This window comes from Hippoglossus stenolepis, chromosome 13 (genome assembly GCF_022539355.2).
Source record: "Hippoglossus stenolepis isolate QCI-W04-F060 chromosome 13, HSTE1.2, whole genome shotgun sequence".
NCBI lineage: Eukaryota > Metazoa > Chordata > Actinopteri > Pleuronectiformes > Pleuronectidae > Hippoglossus > Hippoglossus stenolepis.
In genome coordinates this window covers 22,278,038-22,298,327 of record NC_061495.1, presented here as the reverse complement: position 1 = coordinate 22,298,327, position 20,290 = coordinate 22,278,038, and the positions used below count along the sequence as shown (strand labels likewise).

The 20,290-nt window shown below is 40.9% G+C and overlaps 1 protein-coding gene across 3 annotated transcripts in view; it reads right to left on the bottom strand.

Moving 5' to 3' along the window:
- kalrna (kalirin RhoGEF kinase a) overlaps positions 1-20,290 on the bottom strand; it is a 132,749-nt gene that overhangs the window by 40,558 nt on the left and 71,901 nt on the right. For all 3 annotated transcript variants that reach the window (XM_035174234.2, XM_035174233.2, XM_035174232.2), the window contains exons 31-38: positions 19,132-19,201; positions 18,925-19,014; positions 18,256-18,348; positions 18,039-18,150; positions 17,574-17,764; positions 17,382-17,483; positions 17,109-17,257; positions 16,447-16,549 (exon numbers count right to left, since the gene is read on the bottom strand). In XM_035174234.2, the coding sequence (XP_035030125.2) occupies positions 16,447-16,549; positions 17,109-17,257; positions 17,382-17,483; positions 17,574-17,764; positions 18,039-18,150; positions 18,256-18,348; positions 18,925-19,014; positions 19,132-19,201 (910 nt within the window). The remainder of the gene's footprint in view (positions 1-16,446; positions 16,550-17,108; positions 17,258-17,381; positions 17,484-17,573; positions 17,765-18,038; positions 18,151-18,255; positions 18,349-18,924; positions 19,015-19,131; positions 19,202-20,290) is intronic.

The following is a 20,290-nucleotide window of genomic DNA, read 5'->3' as shown; positions in this document are numbered from 1 at the left end:
ACAATAAACATAACAAAAACAAAATCAAGTACAAATACGGCACAAATAGAGTAGAAAATAGAAGATAACAGAACAAATGCAGCTGAAATGTGTCTTTGGAAAAAACTAAAACATTGAAAAGACTGTGCTGTTCTTGGGAGAGATGATAATCTGTGTACTGTATAAACACAACGTCAGCTGATGGGCTGTTTATCCTTCACTGTGGTGTCTAACAACAGTACATCACCTGGATCCTGGATCTGTCCTGAGTTGTTTTATTACTGCTGATATTAAAGAGCAGGAATCTTCTTTCTTTCTAAGTCACACCAACCATTAGCAGATGTGAATATGAACGTAGATGTCAGAACTCAACAATATAGAAATATATATAATATAATCTGGAGTGGCACTCAGTAGAGTGAATACAAGCCAAGGCCCAACAGTCCTCTAATGAATCCACATTTAAATTCACTAGATCCAGATACTGAATTGGATCTGCACCAAATTGTACACACTTAAACAAGTAACCAAACAAACCAACCAACACACAAATGGGTAAAAACAACCTCCATAGCAGAGTTAATGATATCAACTACATTGAGTGAGTCAATAATAAACTTCATGTCGCAATAGTATAAAGAAATTAATGAACGGTGTGATAATTGTAAATGAGGCCATTTACTTTTACCTTAACCTCCTTCTATTTGTCTTTCTGCCTCGTCTGCTCTTTTCTCCTTGTCTTGGAAAATGTCAGGGAGTGTGTGTGTGTGTGTGTGTGTGTGTGTGTGTGTGTGTGTGTGTGTGTGTGTGTGTGTGTGTGTGTGTGTGTGTGTGTGTGTGTGCGTGTGTGCATCAAGCCCTCTTTGCCAGGCTAAATGTCTCCTAGCAACAAGAGCCCCCATTTCTATAAAAAGGTACAGGTGATTTTATACCTGACAGATGGCCGTGCGTGCACATACGCACGAGCACACACACACATACAGAAAGTGTCAGTGCAGGTGTTTTCACTTATTCTGGCTGATTAGTCTCCTGCTCGGGTTGAAAGTGGAACTATCCTGGAAACACCCTGACGTCTGCGTACTAAGAAAAACTGTATGCACTCCATTTCTCTGTGCACGCATGCTGCTTGCTTTATTGCATCATGCACAGGAAAATCTTCTTATCTGCTTCTATGGAGCCAAGGAAACATGACGCAGGTGAACCTTGCAGCTGAAGTCAAAGGGCAGCAGGTAGTGAAGATGCTGTGGTAATCTTTAATCTTTCCACAGCGGTTACGTGTTGACCTGAGAGTATCGGCCTGAGACGCCTGTGTGTGCGGAGCAGGAGCAAGTACGCCTGATGGCACTGATACCTACAGGGTTGCTGAATTAGTAACTTTTCTGTTGAGATTTAAATCTGAATTTCACAACAAGTAAATCCCATGGCAGATAATGTACAAACCCACTTTCCAACCACCACATGTATAACGTAAAAAGGATGGCCGATCAGTGGCCATTGAACCAGTCATTATTTTGGTTTAAACCTTATTTCTCTACATCTCAGACTCTAACCAGCTGGAGTCTGTTGAACCTGAGTTTATACATCTGAATTTTAAGTGTTTTAAAACCAGGAATCTATATACGCATCTTATATCATGACGTTTCTACCAGTTTTTATATCATCAAATAACTAAAACCAAACTTATCAGAAACATATGCACTTGAACAAAGTGTCATAAAAACTACCTGAAATGATTGAAACCGTATTTGAGGAAAAATGATTTGACACGTATTCTGACTTTTTTAGCTTGGTCCATGTCCCATCCACTAAGATGGAGGAGGCTGGATTTATGACCTATACTGCAGCCAGCCACCAGGAGGCCATTGAGGTGTCATGTCGTCCATCTTTATGTACAGTCTCTGGTTTGGAGCCACAAAGAAGCATCAACAACACCACATGACTTTCAAATCAACTGAATCAGACATACATGTTGCTAAAATTGGAGGTTTGAGGTTGAGGACATAACATCCATAACAGTTCAACTCGAGGGCAATTAGCCCATATCTACAAACACAAGAACTTTGTTCTCACATGAAGTCGGTATCTGATTTATTACCTCCTCTATACGGTCTCACTCAATAAGAAAACACATTTATAGAGTGTTTTCAACAACTCTTTTAATGTTGTAAATATGTCGCTCAATACAAAATGAAAATGGTTTTGATATCCAGGTTCGGTAGATGGAAATTTACATTTGTTTGTATAACAGGGTGTTTGGAGAGCAAATACTCGAGGCTTCATCAGACAAAGATAAAGAAAGCAACAAAACATCCTGGATCTGCATGTTTATCCAGATGTGCTTCAAAGTGATTAATGATTTGTTGCTCGGGTCATGTCCCACCCCTGCACAAAATTTAAATTTGAAATTGGATCAGTAGTTTTTGAGTAATCCTGCAGTGATAAAAACATCACCCCATAGTAAAAGCATACTAAACTTCATCTGTTCATCTCATTGTTCACACAATGAACACATCATTGTCAAGAGACAAACTTTGAGTGTGACAGATTCTACCAACTCGGCTTCCGCTCTCCTCTTTAATCTGATGGTCGCGTTTGTTTGTGGGTTGGAGGGCGTCTCTTGTGCTCTGCTGCTGTCATATGACACATTATTTTGTGCACTGACAACACAAACACACACCAGCTTGTGATGGTCATATGTTAGAGCAGAGAGAGACTGAGTTAAGCAGAACAAACATGCTTCACCTCCTCCAACGGCAGAACAAACGGAACCAGTTGAGTTCGGGAAAACTTGAATGTCATTCATTGGATGAGGACGCTGAAGATTTTATTTTCCTAGAAATGTGGTAGATGTGCCTCAATGTTCTCTGTGTGCACGGCAGCCTTCATTTCTTATTAGCCCAGTGTGCCTCAGTGATAAGTTTGAAAATACCGAGCTATGGTTTCCCTAAAAGGATCCATGTGAGCGCTTTACAACGCTTCTCTTTGTAACCTTAGACGAATTAGCAGGATTGAGTTTGACAATGTATATTTAAAAAAGTCGGCACAAATGCTCGCTGAAGCTTAGCATGGATAAATGTGATTGATGCAGAAACGAATTTGGTCTTAAAAACAACAAATTCATGGACTTTACAGGACGGGAGGAGCGTATCATAGGTGGCAGATCTGTTCCCTTCAATATTGATCTGCTCCATAACGCCACAGACGTACAGCGCTCACTGAACACGCTGCAGTCCACGTTGCATGAATTACCAGAGTTCCTGCTCCCTCCATGAACCATGAACACAGTAAAATACACTGTAGATTGTTTAAACTAATGACAAACCCACGAGTTAAAATTACTGCTGCTTATTCACTTATATGGCTTGATGCGAGTGGTGCACATTAACGACATTTACTAAGATTTGAAAATCAGTCTTAAAAGTTGCCTTTTACATTACAGCTGTAAATTAAAAGACGCCTGAAAACTCATAACAGGAAGTACATTGCTTACTCTAGAGATGGTTGCTTAAATACTAAGAATGAGGAACAGTGATGGTGAAAATAGCAGTGATTTATTGTATTGGACTAATGACAAGGAGGAACTGAGTTTTGAAACTAAAACTTATTTTAAAACTAATTCATTAGAACTAGGCGCTGGAAAACACCGAATTAGTGTGAACAGCAGGTGCAAATATAGCAGCTGTGATGCTTTTTGAAATGAAAACGTAATAGTGTGGATGTGGTGTGGTTTCATTAAAAAGTATTTGAGGTCCAAAGAGGTAGAATTATCCAGCAATGCCTAAAGTACAAGCATCAGTGTTAATAATGTGTGGCGGCTTCAGCTTGTCAGTATCACTCTTTAGTGCAGCACAGGGTAAACATTCACAAGGTATGAAAACTAAAAATATAATTGAGATCTTTTTGGGCTCTACTTGTTAATAGGGGTTGAAAACTTTACACGTAAACCAAGCAAAGGGACAGGGCTTGCTTATGTGGAAATATTTGATGGAAAAGGACCACCAACCCCGTCTCCAAGGAATCACGCTCATATGCTACTAATTTTCAGGACTTACATCCACTGGCAGCGTTTTGTTCCAGTGCATGAAGCGCGTGCCACATTCTCCTACCGCAGCGCCTGACTGCAACGCTGAAGAGCCGAGCTTCATGCTCTGTCTCGTGCTTCTCGTCAGATTTGACTTTTCCAATATTCATCAAAGAACAACAATCTGCCCTGAATGTAACCAAGCGCTTCTGAGCTGATCAAATTCAAAACACAAAAAACATTAATCATGTTTTTTTTCCAGGAGCAAAAACTGTAGGAAAAACCACTGAGATAGGTCAGTGTGAGGGTTTATATTGGGCAGATTTGATAAAAAGTCATATTTTGTGTTGAAAATCTGCTGCATCAGATTTTATTACTAAGCAAAAAAGTGTTTTATATAGGTATATAAATATTATTTCTTTACTACTTTACTGGTACTACAGCATTTCTGCATGCTTTATTGTTAAAAGTTTCTAAAACAATTAATTTAGCTTACCATTATTTACTAGTACAGCTGCAGATATACCTGAGCCCTTGGTCAGCGTCTGTTTGTATCACTTTATTTTTGTTAAATGTCTGAACTTGTGAATGGGACGATCAGGCAGATGGGCGGCTGGACAACCCAAAGACATAATAGTTCTGTCGCCAGCATAAAAATAATATAATCCCAACAACAGTCACACAGTGGATGCTGCATCTTTCTTGAGTGGAAAACTCCCTCGTGTCCCAAGATTAAACTGTGGTGAACTGCAAATACACCTCTATTTTGGAAACTCCTCCTTGTGTCAACAGAGTGAAGTTAGAAAAACAACGTGGACTCTAAAATAATTTCCAGTATTTAGGAACAGGAGCTACTGCTCAATGTTGTCTACACCGTCAACAAACCAGCAGAGTAGTTCAGTTAGCGTGTTATATTACAACATATGGAACCAACCGACATCTACAGTGCATGTAACACTGCAATGCACAAACACAACAGTTTTATATTCAGATCAGATGTTGTGCGTTAAAATGACTTTTATAATAGAAGTATAATATAGCCAAACAAATCCAACATCACAGTGTCTGAAAATCCAGCAGCAAGAGTAGAAAATGAAATATGTGTGAGCCGCTACGTCTCAGCCAGTCAAACTGCGCAGTGTGACCAATTCCAATGTTTTCCCTGCTCCACAGACGAAAAAGAAATCCGGCTGAAAAAGCAAATAAACTGCAGACAGTTTAAAAACCACTCAGACCAACATTTAATTCAAAACCAGCAACACAGACGCCTGTAAAGAGCTAACGGCTCCATCACAGACACATCAGTAACCACGAGGCAGGGAAACACAAACACTGAAAACAACTCCTGCAGCAAATACTACTTTATACTCATCCAGTGTCCGCTGGAAGTGTAAACAGGAGACATGTCTGCAGTATTATGTTCCTGTTCGGGTTGATCACTTTAGCTAGTGTTATTACTTGAAAGGTTTACTGTCTGAAACACTTGGTTTTAGCTGCCGAATCTCAATATGTTTTGAACAGTTTTGCTATGGTTAAAAGGATGAACGGCATGTTTACTCAAAACTGTGTGCAGCGGGCCTCAAGGAACATTTATTAAAAGGTAGTATGGAATCTAAAGTTTTCTACAAATGTGGCATCTGCTGCTCGGTGTTTGCGTCAGTTGAAGATGTCAGAAGCAGCTAATCCAGACGGCAGTCAGAGAAACATGTTTTTAAGGAAAGGGCTTTTCAGCTGCCATGGTTTAAATTAATGTTTTGCTATGTTTTGTCCAGACTGAACAAAGTCCTGGATTTGTTAGGGGGTGTCTCAGACTGCCTCTAGGCGTTGATTTATGTGGGCCGTGTTGATATCATGTGACATCACCATACCCCGGAAGTACTGATGAGATGTTTCATTTAAAAATAACTGATGTTATGGACAACAACGAAGACAAACACTCAGCTTTTCTCAGAAATGTTCGATCAACCTCTCTTTTGTTGCAAGGACTCCACTGAGATGCATGCACTTTAGCAGGAGAACGACAGCCAGCACATGTAACACCAACACTATGGTGCAAATGACAGTTAACTTACATATGATGAATTCCCCAAAACAAAACTAGCAAAATAAACAACTAGAATTACCCCCTCATGGTTGTACGCCTTTGCTGGCCAATCAAGATACATAAAATATGGTCACAGTCTCCACTTCTGTCCCTCAGACATTGTGTCACAGCGAACTCAGATAGGAGATGTCACCGCTTCATCATTTCATCCTTGATAAGCTTTTGTCATAATTAGCGTATGGATTCTTGTGTAAACATGTTTAGTGCACTCGGAGTGAGCACGACCTTTAACCTGTAACTAACAAAGTCTAATCAGGTTAGGCCAGGTGAAGGGAAGTCAAGAGAAGTTCCCTCAAGGCGTTCCTGAGACATCACGTTCACATGAGACAGAGAAACACATTGCATCCTTAGCTCCATAACAGATTTCCACATTCTACATCAAAGTTTCAATTTGACTTTTAGTCTGAGAGAAGACTTTAAATTTCATGCAGTCAAAACGTTAAATAACACAGGGAGTCCATGAGCGTGTTTATGTAATTTTTCCAGTGCATCTGAGTTATAATCAGAATCAAACTGACTTCAATTCAGTCGTCTGGACGCTCCAATTTCATTTATCCAGTCTCTGTGGCAACTAATGACCAGTTTCCTGTCCTCTCGGTCTGTCTGTCTCTCTCACAAACACACACACACCCAGTTTAACCATTAATCTCCCCTATTACTCACACAGACACTTCAGTCCAGCTTCACAACATGCTAAGTGAAACTCAACAGCACGTATGATCTGGATTAGAACCAGTGACTGAACCTCAAAACAGTTATATCAGATGTCAAAGTTGAATGGAAAAGTAAACACTTCACAGCAAAGAACATAGGACTTACTTTGTGAATAATAAAATCTATAGGCAGAAATGTTTGGTTTCTGTCCCCGGTAACTTTCAGGTTAAAGGACATATTTTGGGTCATTACCCTTCACTGACTTCACTGCTTTTTTACAGTAATTTGAATTCTACAAAGTAAAATTCACCAGTGTCTGCACTTAGAGTTGAACATAACAGAGCTACTTTCACAGTCACACAGTCTCATAGTAGAGCAGCAGATCTGTGATCACAGTTAATGCTGAATGAAAACAGTGTTATAATAATTGTAGCTGCCAGTAGAGTGAGTGTGTGGTGAGTGTGCAGGGTGTATTCCAGCAGATCGTACTCACTCTGCTGCTCCCTTTGAACAGTTTAAAGCTCATCCACTTTGGCATGTCGACCTCTTCCTCGGCTGTCTCCCTCTCTCACTCTCACTGTCGCTCTGTCTGTCTTTTGACAACTCCCTCGTTTGTGTCTTTGCCACACACACAAACACGCCCTCACACTCTCTCACCCTCTCTCTGTGTCTGTGTGTGTGTGTGTGTGTGTGCGAGAGAGAGAGAACAAACAGCCATAGCTTTGTGTTAGATGGGTATGGCACTCTCCTCGGTGTGTGTATGTGTGTGCGGGTCAGTGTGTTCACATCTTACCCACTCCCCGGAAGCTACTGGTGCTAAACCACTTTTAACTGTAAGGGCTCTCTTTGTGTGTTTGTGTGTGTGTGTGAGTCATATGACCAGCAGTTGGCTACTGTACAGCTTCAGTCAGAACCAGACACTGATTGCATTTGATTCATGAGAACACACACGTGTAAACAATTGCTAACCAGCGTTAAAGTGGCGCTCAAGAAACAAAATCAAACATATCTTCATCTCGTACAATGAAAGAAATAATGGTTACTTATCGGAGGCCGAGTAATATTACTTCCAAAGTTGGAATTGTTAGTTTGTCTCATGACAGCAACACAAAATCAAGCTACAATGGAAGGATAAATTAACCCTGAAGAGTCCTGGGCAATTTTGCCCATTTGAATGCGTTTGAATGATTTTGCCTTTTTAAAACTACTTGTTTTACTGGATCAGTTTCCTCCAAGTCACCAGATAAATGTGTTTCTCACCTTGACATGGTTTCTATAGTCAGATCGTTTTGGTTTAATTTTCCAAAAAACTGCAAATAGAGATATTTTAGTTTGAAACTATAAGTGCAGGGGCATTAACAGCATAAGTAAAGCAGGCAATTGCCAGGGGTCCTCTGAGCAACTGATTACAGTCGTCCACAGCTACAACCAGTTTGAAGTTACACTGTACTACTTTACTATTATTTTTCTGCACACTGTATGCTATTGGTTTAAATATTTAATGCAAGAATAATAATTTGAAAATTGGAACAGTTTGGTTTAGTATATGTTTTTTGGGGGGGGAGGGGGCAGTCAGGTCGGTCCCTTCTGCCTGGGGCCCCTGAAATCCCTTTACGCTCCTTTACAATAATTGGTTCTTTTGAGAAACTGAATTGAAATTCTACTTATTTCCACTGAAAAATTTAATGGGTGAATGATTTCAATCATTTGAGTCAACGATGGCCTTTAAACTTAAAAATAAGCCATCAGACTTGATCCTGCATCACAAATGTATTTTAAAGCATTTAAAGCAAAATAATAAACATTGGTTCAGCTTCTGCTGAGCCTTGCTCCAACCAGTGACCGATATTCATCCCTGGGGGAGTGTAGAGTAAGTTTTATTAAGCCTGGCTCGCAGAGGAACAATTTTCACTCCTACTGAGGGCGGAGGCTAAAAAAGGGATCTGCGCTCTGACCTGCAGAGCTGTGGTGGAGCCATGAGGACAGCCAAGTCGTCAACCACTGGAATGAGACTTTAAATAAAGACCACAGACTGAACCGCAGCTGACTCATTACGCCACAAAACGTCACAGGAAAAGACCTATTCCCCACACCGTCACACAACTGACTGGTTCCATGCAACTGACATATTTAACAAGATGTCACACAACTGGCTTGAACCCTAGAAAAATATCAGAGGTGGGGAGCAATACATCAACAAAAAACCACAAGTCGGACAAACTCTGAATCACATCATGTACAGTTTTCAGAGCAGACCTGAAGTATTTGGACAGTGGTTTGTCATTTTCAAATTATGTTTTCTGATCTGAAACCTTTAAAGGTTAAGGTGTGGTTCCGTTGCAGTAACAAAAAGGTCATGAAAAGTTTGCCTTCATTCATGGAAAATGGAAAAAAAAAACTCACATATTTAAAAACAACTAGAGTTGACCAAAGTGCTTCAAAGATGGATGACATAACAGCTCCCTAAAAGTGGAGCCAAATAATCTCCATCGCAGCCTAGTGGCTGCAGGAGAGGTCATAAACCCCTGTTGACTACATGTTGGCAGATGGGACACTGACCAAACAAAACAAAAATCAAAGTACATGTTAAATTAATATTGAATTGTATTTATTTATAAGTGTTTGTTTCTAATAATTTTGGCTTTATTTTGTTATTTGATGATATAAAAACAGGGAGAAACATTGTGATTGACAGCTGAGACTGACTCACGATTGGTCAAGTGCGTGTATCTGCAGGACCCAATACTGTGGCTTTATCCCAAAATCAGTACTGCACAGAGTCCAGCTCCAAATGACTTGATAAGCACAAGATGGCAGCATCCATATACGGGATATTTTGGAACGGGAGGAAGTAGAGATGCGTCGTGACTGTCGTCCCTCATTTACAGTCTATGATCCTGATGATCCAGGGATTAAAACAAGGCTCATTTTTTGTTTAAAGGGGACATAGCATGCCCATTTTACCACAAGTTGATATGGTTCCTTGGGGTCTTAATGAAATGTCTGGAACATACTTTGGTCAAAATACCACAAGGATCATTTCAAACAGCACCCTTTTTACCCTGTATAAAACAGCCCTCCACAGAGTGACCTGTTTTGAGTGCCTGTTCCTTTAAATGCTAATGAGCCAGCTCCCCCCTCCCCCCTCTCCCCCCATGATTTTAAACGATATAAATTACATATTTTATATGATATAAATGATCAAATATGCATCCCATACTTTGTATTCCCCTTCTGTTGTCCTGGAGTTTTAATTTTCCCAATCACATAATTAAATGTCCCCTCTGCCCATCCACTACAAGCACACAAGCAGACAGACAGAGAGAGAAAGAGAGGTGGGGGGGCTATGAAGACCATCATTTACCCCGAACCCCGACATTCAACGGGTACAACAACAAGCGGAGAAAGCAGAATCGCGGGCTGACCTTATATATACAGTCTATGGGGCTGACCAGCGCGAAATGCACGTCCCGTGTGAACAGCCAGGCGGCTGCGCGGCGGAGAACGGCGCTGCGCTGCCTCACAGCCTCGCTGCGTCCGGTGTAAACCGGCGTAACGAGTGGGGGCTCTGTGTGTTTGTGCCAGTGTTACAGTAGTGCTGAACACTGCGGAAGTCTTCCACACTGCTGGCTGTGTGGCGTTGACACAAATTCCAGCTCACGCATGGGAGAGCGAGCGGTCGCGCCCGAGCAACTGCTGCAGCCTCCCAGTCCCAACGATCCAGACAAATGCCACATGTGAGTGAATCGCGGGCTGACCAGCGGAGAAATGCTCGTCCCGTGTGAACAGCCAGGCGGCTGCGCTGGGAACGGCGCTGCGCTGCCTCGCAGCCTCGCTGCGTCCGGTGTAAACCCGGCGTAGCGAGTGTGGGGGCGGGGGATGAGGTGGGGGTGGGCCAAGGCCATGTAGGGAGACTTCCAGTGTATTGTTACGACACAATACACAGGAAGCTCATTCGAGTCACTCAAGCATGACGTTTCTGACTTAGAGGAACCATAACAAAACGCGCGAGTGTTTTTTTCCCAGAGTTTTTGGGTTGGTAGACATGCCAGATACCCACATTAACCTGTAGAAGCACTAACAAAGTGGAATTTGCATGCTATGTCCCCTTTAAGCTCTGTACTGCATCACATTTAATTTAAATTCAAACTAAGATGTAGAAGTTTTGACTTTCAGATTGGAGTGTTCCCACGCTGAGGGAATGGTTTTGTAATTACATATTTTCTGTCTCATAGAGTATCAAAAAATTGAATTATGGAATAATGAAGGCTTTCATTATATCAATATAAGTATGAGCCCATTGCAGAGCACATGTTGCCCATTAAAAAAATACATATGGTATTGTCAAATATATGTTTGACGTCATTGAATAGTGATGCCTGTGCTGTACACAGCTTGATATAATATTCTATATCATTTAAAATTTAGCGATCATTTTAAAACGGAAAAAAATAGAGATTTATGGAATATAAATATGAAATAAAGCATAATGAGTCCCACAATGAATGTGAATATTATGGATATTAACAGCCCCAATAAAGCTTAAGGTAGAGAAGTGGAGGACAGAAGTGGAAGACTGAGCCAAATTCATAAATTTGAAAAATGTACATTGTCCATATACTTCAGGGTTGATCTGCAGGTCTGCTAAACGATGCTAGTTTTTCTCACTAGAGTGTAAAGGTCTGGAAAAGAAAGGTCTGGAAAAACAAAGACGTCAAATTTGCTGGAGCTGCTTCTTAATTTCAAACAGTAACACAGATGGTTTAAAGTGACCTATTACACGATTGTATGTCTGCACTGATGAACATCAAAACGTGCTCGTACACTGCAGCGGTATTCACTTTTAACATGATAAGATGCTGATGATGCTCCTTCTGTTGTTCTGTTACAACTGAAACTTTTCCGTAAAGTGTGAGAGAGGGAGCGTGTTAATAAAGACAGAGGTAAAAGTGTTAAAATGGAGGGAAGGCTGAGCAACAAGAGGGCTTGTAATTGTAAGAGACAGGGAAATAAAACAAAGTAAAGTAAATATAAAAACTCTGCAGACACAAGGGTAAAAAAAATGTCTCTGAAAACCACGAGAAACAGTAGCTTCCCATCCTGTCCACACACACAGTGGAACATCTGACTATGCCAATACTCGGCTGTTATTATAGTAAACTGGAGCCAGAGTGGGGCGCAGGGGCATAAAAAAGTGGGACAGAGAGGTGTGAAAATTCATAAAGTGAAAAAGAAGGGTTGGATTGCAAAATGAGCAACTAATCATGGGCACGTCTTAGGCACACACGTGCATGTGTGTGTGCCGGTCTAATTCAGTGACAGGCTGAAGATGGTGGAACGAGAGATAGAAATAGAGCAGGAGGTTTATAAATCAGGAAAGAGAAGGGAGGATGTTTACTGAAAATAGGTGAAATGAGGAGAAAAAGGAAAACAACTAAAATAAAATATGATCAAGTATTGGTATGAATTGAGGAAGACAACTCCTCCTTAGTTGCAACTAACTGTACTTAGGCCTGATCAATCACTGCGATCAGTCGTCTACAACATTTAATGTGTGGCCTCTGATAAATGTGTTTGCTCTTTTCTAAGGTTTAATTTTTAATCAAACACTTGATTGATCTGCTACTATTTTCTGTTTTGTTTGATCTCGTGACTGGTGAGTAAATAAAAAAGCTTTGACTCCTAAAGGTTCAGTGTGTAGAATTTAGTGGTGAAGTTTCATGTTGCAGCTGAATACCCCTCACCTCATCCTCCCCTTCCAAACATGAAAAAGAACCTGTGGTAACTAGGGATGCACCGATATGGAAATTCTTGGCCGATACCGATATTTAAAACAACAATCTAGCCGATAAAACAGTATGATATTTTATTTATTCATGAATAATGAAAACAGAAAGAAGTGACAAGTGTAACTTTAGATGCCATGGTGTCAGGGGTAAATTACGTATTCTCAATAGGCCTTTAGCCCCCCCTCTCTGCACCTCTATACTGACTGCTTGTCCCATGCCAGCTGCCAATTGGATTGCGACAGAGGACATTGGATAGGGAGGCGCCTGGCTTTCCTTGGCGCTGCGCTGTGCGGTGTAAACCCGGCGTCAGTGTACCATAATCTGGATGCCAGATTGGCAGGCTGCAGAAAACATACCAATGAACATCGGCCAATGTTATCGGTGAAAGTCAAGTTTATTACCGATACGCCGATGGCAGTAAACGAGGCGAATATTGGCCGCTACCGATATACGGCCGATACATCGGTGCACCACTAGTGGTAACCTTCAGTTTTCATAAAAACTCAAAAAGGTGTTAAGTTTGTCCAGTCTGGGCTACTGTAAATAACATGGCGGCCTCCATAGAGAGGACCTGCTCACAATGTAAACATAAAGTTTTTAAATATAAAGTGCCCATTCTATGGTAAAGAAAACAACAATTCGTACAATTTAGATAAAACACACTAGTGAGAACATCAGTAGTATTATTTTATATTCAAGTTCTGCCAATACATCCCTTTTATCTAAATCGTACACACTGGACCTTTAAATCCACAGTGTTTTTTTTTCTTCTCAGGTCTGGCGTGAAAGCCATTAGTGTAGTGATATTAACCACAAAGTGAGTCTTAAGAGTGGCTGCAGTGTTGAACAAACAAGCGCTCAGATCACTGAATTGTCTCCGCTCCAAAATACACAAGGGATTGGCGTGCTGTGTGATAATAAATCCCTGGAGGCCCCGCAGAGCCATGGGAATGCAACAGAAGGGCGCAACATCAACCACGTCACATGAGACGAGTACTGCAAGTCTTCTGCTACTCTCCTGGGAAAATAGAGTACATCTCAGATCCATTGCCACCACAGCCTGCCACTTCCAATTTGTACTTCAAGACAAAGAGATGCAGGCAAAGTAAATTAGCATCTTACACAAAGGCGGTGGAAAAGGAAGATGGAGATTTATCAGCAAAGTCACATCCTGTTAAAAATTAGCAGTTATACACAGTTTTTTTTTTTTTAAATGGGTAAAGCCACTAAAAGGAGGCGATTAACTCCTTTCCCGATGCCAGTAGAGTAGTTTTCCCTTCTGACTTTTCCCCCGGCGAATCATGTCCGACATCACAAACGTGCTGAAACCCAACACGTCTGAAGCAGCATGCATCTTGCACGTTATGAAAATGAAAATTACTGTTTCACTTTGTTACAAAAATGTGAAAAACAATTAGTGCAAACATTCCTGGATAATTATGGGGCAACGCCCAGAAGTTCAATACACGTTAAGTCAGCGCCAGCGTCTTGACTGTCAAAATAAAGTAAATAAAGAAATCAGCACCTTTACCCAGGTCTTGTGTTTCAAATCGGAGCCAGAGCCGATAAAAATCTACCTCAGATTAATTTGACCCGGGAGTGAATGCCGATGTATCCATTCCCATTGCAGACAGAAGCCAGTTAGTGGGTGTTTGTGGGTTCTTTGACCACTGGTACGTTTTCTCTCATGTGGTGGGTGTCAGAGGCGTTGCCCAATCAGCAGTGATGTGTATATAAAACCCGCCGTATTAAAAATGCAGTGACAAAATGGAACATTAGGTTCTCTACATATGTGGCAGATGCTGCTTGGTGTTCCCATACATTTTTTGAAACAGCTATTCCAGAAGGCAAAAGCTGAGACTGTAACAGTAAGTGTATTTTGAAATATTAACATGTATTTAATCCAATGTCATCTAGTTGAAACACAACAGGGTGTTCAACACAGGGTGTCACTGTTTGCGTTAATATTAAGATTTTGTCCAGGTTGAACGCAGCCCTGTCCATGATCACTTTTTACAATTCACAGCACTGTCTCGAATGTTGCTAAGTCCTCCTTCTGTCACAATGAAACCCTATCCCCTTGTACAGCCTAATTAAAAACAGAGATAAGTGAACAGCCTAAAACGGCATCTAACAACACAAAGGAGTGCAGCTCAGCGCTGTGCTGTGTCAGCGTATGAAACATGAAACTTATCAAAACAAAATGCAGGAACCTATACTTTGATGTTTTGAGGAAAACAGCAGAGGAGGATTCCAAAAATAACGAGCTGGAGTTTTCTAAATCCCAGTAACAATAAACTGGACGAGAACAACAACACACCCACGTTAAAAACAGGCTGGAAAAACTTGTCATGATGTTTCACTGGAGAGGAGGAGGTGGAGACACAAAAGAGAGACGCAACAGAAATATAATGCAGAGTTACTGTAAACCAGAGTGTATTATTTACATGTACGGTACATACTGTATGTATATTTTGCATAGACAAGTGGAGAAAGAATATGATAGAGAGAGAGAGATGGCGGTAAAGTAGAAAACAGAAGAGGAACGAACAGAACACAATCTGGATGCACCAAGTGATTCTGTATGAGTGAGGAAGAGAGTGTGTGTGTGTTGCTGACATTTAGAGGCAGGGTAAGTGTGTAGGCGTGGGGTTGCTCGGTGAAAAGGCCACACTGTGTAACCCTACAGTGGGAGGCCATGACAGACATCTGTGTGGGTGGACGTGTATGTGCGTGTGTGTGTGTGTGTGTGTCGCAGTGAGAGGGGCAGTACTGTAGTAACACTAAAGAACAACAGCTCAAATCAAAACAAAAACAGAACAACCACAAATACTGCTGCACCTAATTCCGTTCAGAAAGTCTGTAGATTTCTGCTTTTTGGCTTTTGTTGCTTGTTTTAAAACAAAGCAACACAACTAAACTTAACACATCTAAAAAAGTTGGGAAATCCTGATACTTAAAAGTTGAGTTTAATAAGAGGAACAATAATTAACTATTCTAAGGTGCATTTAAATGTAAACATGTTCATCTCTCTACCTTTGTCTCAATTTAAAAAATATAATTATTCACATTACTTACTTTAACACAATTTGGCAGCCTAAATAAAAGTTTAAATTCAGGCTTACTTGGATGCCAGACACTGGCTGGTAGGAGGCATCAGCACAGACGCCTGCACACAACCTGAAGAGGTTTTTCATCACCCACTGCTTCTCTGTTCACGTGGTAAAATTACTGAATACTCCTCATGCACACGTCACCTGATGAGTGTCACTCAATCACAAACACACAACTATGGAGCTTCATGTATCTCACAGAGTTGGTTTTCCACAGCACGTTCTGAAATGTGCACAAACACACTGTCAGCCACTGGCAGGATCACAGCCCCTGCTTCTGCCCATTGTAGCTGCATGGGAGACCCTGTAGCACTGAGGCAGCTGTGGGTCATTAGCTTTTCACGGGCTGCAGAGTGATAGTGCGTTCATGTGGTGTTGGAATAATCGGAAAAATTTGTTCCTGGCTGGTAAATTCACAGGAACGCCACCTCAGGTCCGAAAAAACCACCCGGAAAGTCGAAGGACATTTTAGTACAGGAGTTGCTGACATCATCACTTATAAACCAATTAACAATCAGCTCTAAATAGGAGCTTTTAATGTAAACTCATCAAATGTTACACTTGTTTTTGAATTATTTATGTCTGTCACACCTGATCCCTTTTATTTCCTCTTTGTCCTCTGGTGTCAATGTGTCACACATTCTGTTTACAGCATCCATGTATTTTCCACATTCTGACTTCAAACCACACGAACACACCAAAGTCCGAACCACAGAGCATGTGACTACACAGTCTTATTCAGCTGGCGTCATCTGGTCCTCCATCATTCACGCGAGTGTGTCCTACCTTGTCGCTGTCTACAGTGTTCTGGGACGTCCGGGAAGCGATGGAGATGGTGTCTTGTTGGCTGCTGCCATCTCCCTGACTGTCTCCATCTTCACCTCCCTCCCTGAATACACACACACACACAGTCAGGAGGAATGTCTCAATTTAAATCACATGTTTACACAATGTGGTGACACTGATGTTATTAGACTCTTTGATAATGGCTGTGATGACACTTTTAACCCTGGTTAGAAGGTTTGTGCCTGCACTACCACTGTTTACACTGATGACATTTCTCGCTGTGGCAACAGTAGAGTAGTGGGGAAAAGTCAAGTGTTAAATCTTCTTATTGTCAAAGGATTTGAGGAACGACACAAACAGATGTGTTAGTGGCTGTACATTTCACTGAATTTACAGAAGACTCAATCACTCAATGAGTTCTATCACTGCAGGCTGAGCTTCTCCCTCATGAAGAGAAATAAATGAAAAATAAAAGATAAATCCGACCCTCGGAAATTTTCCTGAAAGAATATGACTGATTTGTCATGAATGATGTTTCTTTCCTCAGTGATATTTGTGAACTCAGGTCTGATATTTTCTGCTACTGACAGAATATCTTTCTACCTGTGGTGAAAACTCCTCTGTCCTCTGTGTGTGATGTGTTTGTTCATATCCTTGTTTACCTCTTCGCGTTATTCCTGGGTTTGTTCAATGCTGGTGTTTTGGGCATATGAAGAGGCTCCTTGAGCGCCCCCTTCAGGTGAGTCATCCTCTCCTGGATCACCTCCCTGATGTTTTTAATCCACTCCTGTTTAGCTTCCATACTGGACGCCTGGAAAAGAACCAACCAATATTATCATTATTATTAACAGTATTATTGACATCTTACCTTGATGGCAAACCATTTAATCAGAGTTTGGGACACTTATTTTATATACATTCAATTTTTTACTCACTTTTAGCACAGTTTTATTGTCAGAGGAAGGGGTTCTTCCTGCCCACAGGGCAAATTTACACGGGTCACCCTCAATGTGCTCGGTCACCCCCAACTCAGACGTCTGCAGCACAGTGAAAGGGGAAAGATGTTTATCAGACATGTGAGTTAGCAACAGTTATCATGTGTAGCTACAGTACACACACACACACACCAGTAGTTTGTTCTTGTACTGGTACTTGGTTCTGCCAGCTGAGTCTTTAATGTCTTTGCTGAAGACGAGCGAGAACTCAAACAGGAAGAGGTGTCTGTCCCGCCCCTTCCTGATGAGAGATCGCGGATCCCAAACCTGGAAACTGTCCTGCAGGATCAGCTCACCCTGCACATCCAGGTTCACCTCAAAGCCTGAGGAAGAGGAGGGAAAAGGAATAGTTATCATCAACCAAACCGCCGACCCACAATCAGTCAGCTGAACAGGAAACAAAACAAATGTTTGGTGTTGGATTAAGATCAGCAGTAGAGTAATGAAGTGATTCATAACATGTATCAATCAAAAATAATAAAAAATGTATTTATCAAAACAACGAAGAACTTATTATTTTCTTTAATTACTTTTATTATTATGAATTATTATAATTTCATGATATATTTTAGTACACTAGATCAGACAGTATCTCACCCTCCAACATGGCAAGGTGCATGGCATCATTAGCTCTCTTAGGAACACTGAGCATCACCTCCAAACCATCTTTAATCTCCCCTTTGCCTTCTTCACAGCAAGACAATAACTCCTGCACCAAGAGAGGATATAAAACAAGAACAGAGAAAATGACAGAGAGCAAATCCAGATAAAACTGCTGTGTGTGCATGTACAGTGTATGTGCGTGTGGATGTACCTTCAGCAGTAGTTGGTACTTGGTGATCCTCTGGACTGGTTTGATGAGGTAGGAGGAGATGGAGTTGGCCAGTCCACGTTTCTGCTGAATGTCCTGTTCATGCACACAATGACAAAATTAGGGCAAATACCAAAATAAAATAACATATTTGGAATTGCTATAAATGGTAAATGTTCTATTCTGCTGGAAATGTTTTCAATGATCAGAGAGCACCATCTGCTGAAAAACAGGTGAACTACATAAACCTCACACGCAGCTGCAGGCGGGGAATTGGAAACCTGCGGCTGCATGCACTCACCAAATGTGTCATTCCAAATCTAAGTATCCTCATCTAATTTTTCACTACCAATCTAAATAATCAGCCTGACAAAATAATGACAGAGGTACTAAATTCAAACAGACTGGAGTCTAGTTGTTATGTCCCATGGTCGTATCCATTACAACTCTCAAACCCTGCTGTTTGGTTTACAGCTTGTTTTGTTCTGGGGAGACACTGATCATAATACACTAATTGTGTATATAACATAATCTGTAAATATACACTACAATGAAAGAGCATTTACTTTTTAGATGGAATAAACGTTTTTGTTTTAATTGTAACTATTGTTTATGATCTGAGTATGATGTGAATGGAGCTGTGACAGAATAAACACAGAGGGATTTACTCACGTCGAAGAAGGTGCCAGCGTGCTCCAGTATGAGCTGACTGGAGTCTGGTTTGTTCTTACAGTAATCCACATAAATGTGGAATTTATCAGCCTGGAAAAATGGAGAGGAGACTCAATATTACATTAAACAGTGACTTTATTAATTCCCCAATCCTCTAATCAAAAGGTCAGAGGTCAGATTTATGAAATCAGGGGTCAGACGTCTCACCCAGGTGACGAAGCAGTGACCAACGTCCTCTGGTAGCTGCTCATAGTTCACTAGCTCCTTCAGGAAAATACTGGAAATACACAAATGCAGAAAACAAAAGATCCCAATGTGCACTTGATATGTTTTATATGAATTCAGGGCTACAATCTTAGGGCTACAAACCTGCAACTACATCAAATGCGTAGCTAAGATCATGTGGATTCAGTCAGGAATCAACAATTTAAGGGGACTGTTGGTCCTTGGTGGAGGTATGAGCTCTCCTGAGTGTCATTCTAGTATAGTACTGTATTGTCTGCTGTGGCTCTCCTCAACAATTGTACAAAAATAAAAACAACATGTCTGAAAACCATAAGAAGTCCTGTAGGTTAGAGATTCCTTTAAGCTCTATTGATTCGTAGAGTACAAGAAAACATTTCCATCATGAACTAACACAGATTTCTCAAAGTACCAGGAGAAGATCAGACACACAAAAAAGTTCCTCTGGGAAACTTTTGGAGTTCATGAACTGTCGACGGAGGAAACCTCAAAGTCTCCTCTTCAGCTCCCCTATAGCTGCGATTTTTGAAGAAGAAACCCAGATAAAGTTTCCCCTCAGGGTTTTTACAAGTGGTGAGAATCTCAGTTAAAAGCATTACCACTGTGGAAAAGTTTGCTCATTAATGATAAATATGCAAAATGCCTGTGATGATCTTTTTCTTGAACTTGACATTACTTGCTTACATGCAACTAGAGCCCAAAATAATATGTTGTTGATATGCCGTGCACTTGTTGCTGGGAAAATCCTCCCTCTGGTTTCAGACGTGTCTAAAACTGGTGGAAACACGGAACAGTCTGAGACACGTCTTCGGAGCACAGACACTGAGCTTCGTTAGAAACGATCTGTGATGTTATTTGCATGCACACAAAAATCTAGGTTATGAAGTTTATCCCAGTTTTGATCATATTGGGGATATAATGTTTACATGTAACATTGAGACATCTAATTATACATATACAAGTATACATGATAAATACATGTATTCCAGTTACTTATAACAAACAAAAAACAGCAATTTTGATTCCTGTATCGTGGCTATTGAAAATGAGGCTGCTTTGGCCTATAGCGGCTTTAGCTTTATTAAATGCCAACATCACGTTGCAGATTTGGCTTATCAACCTT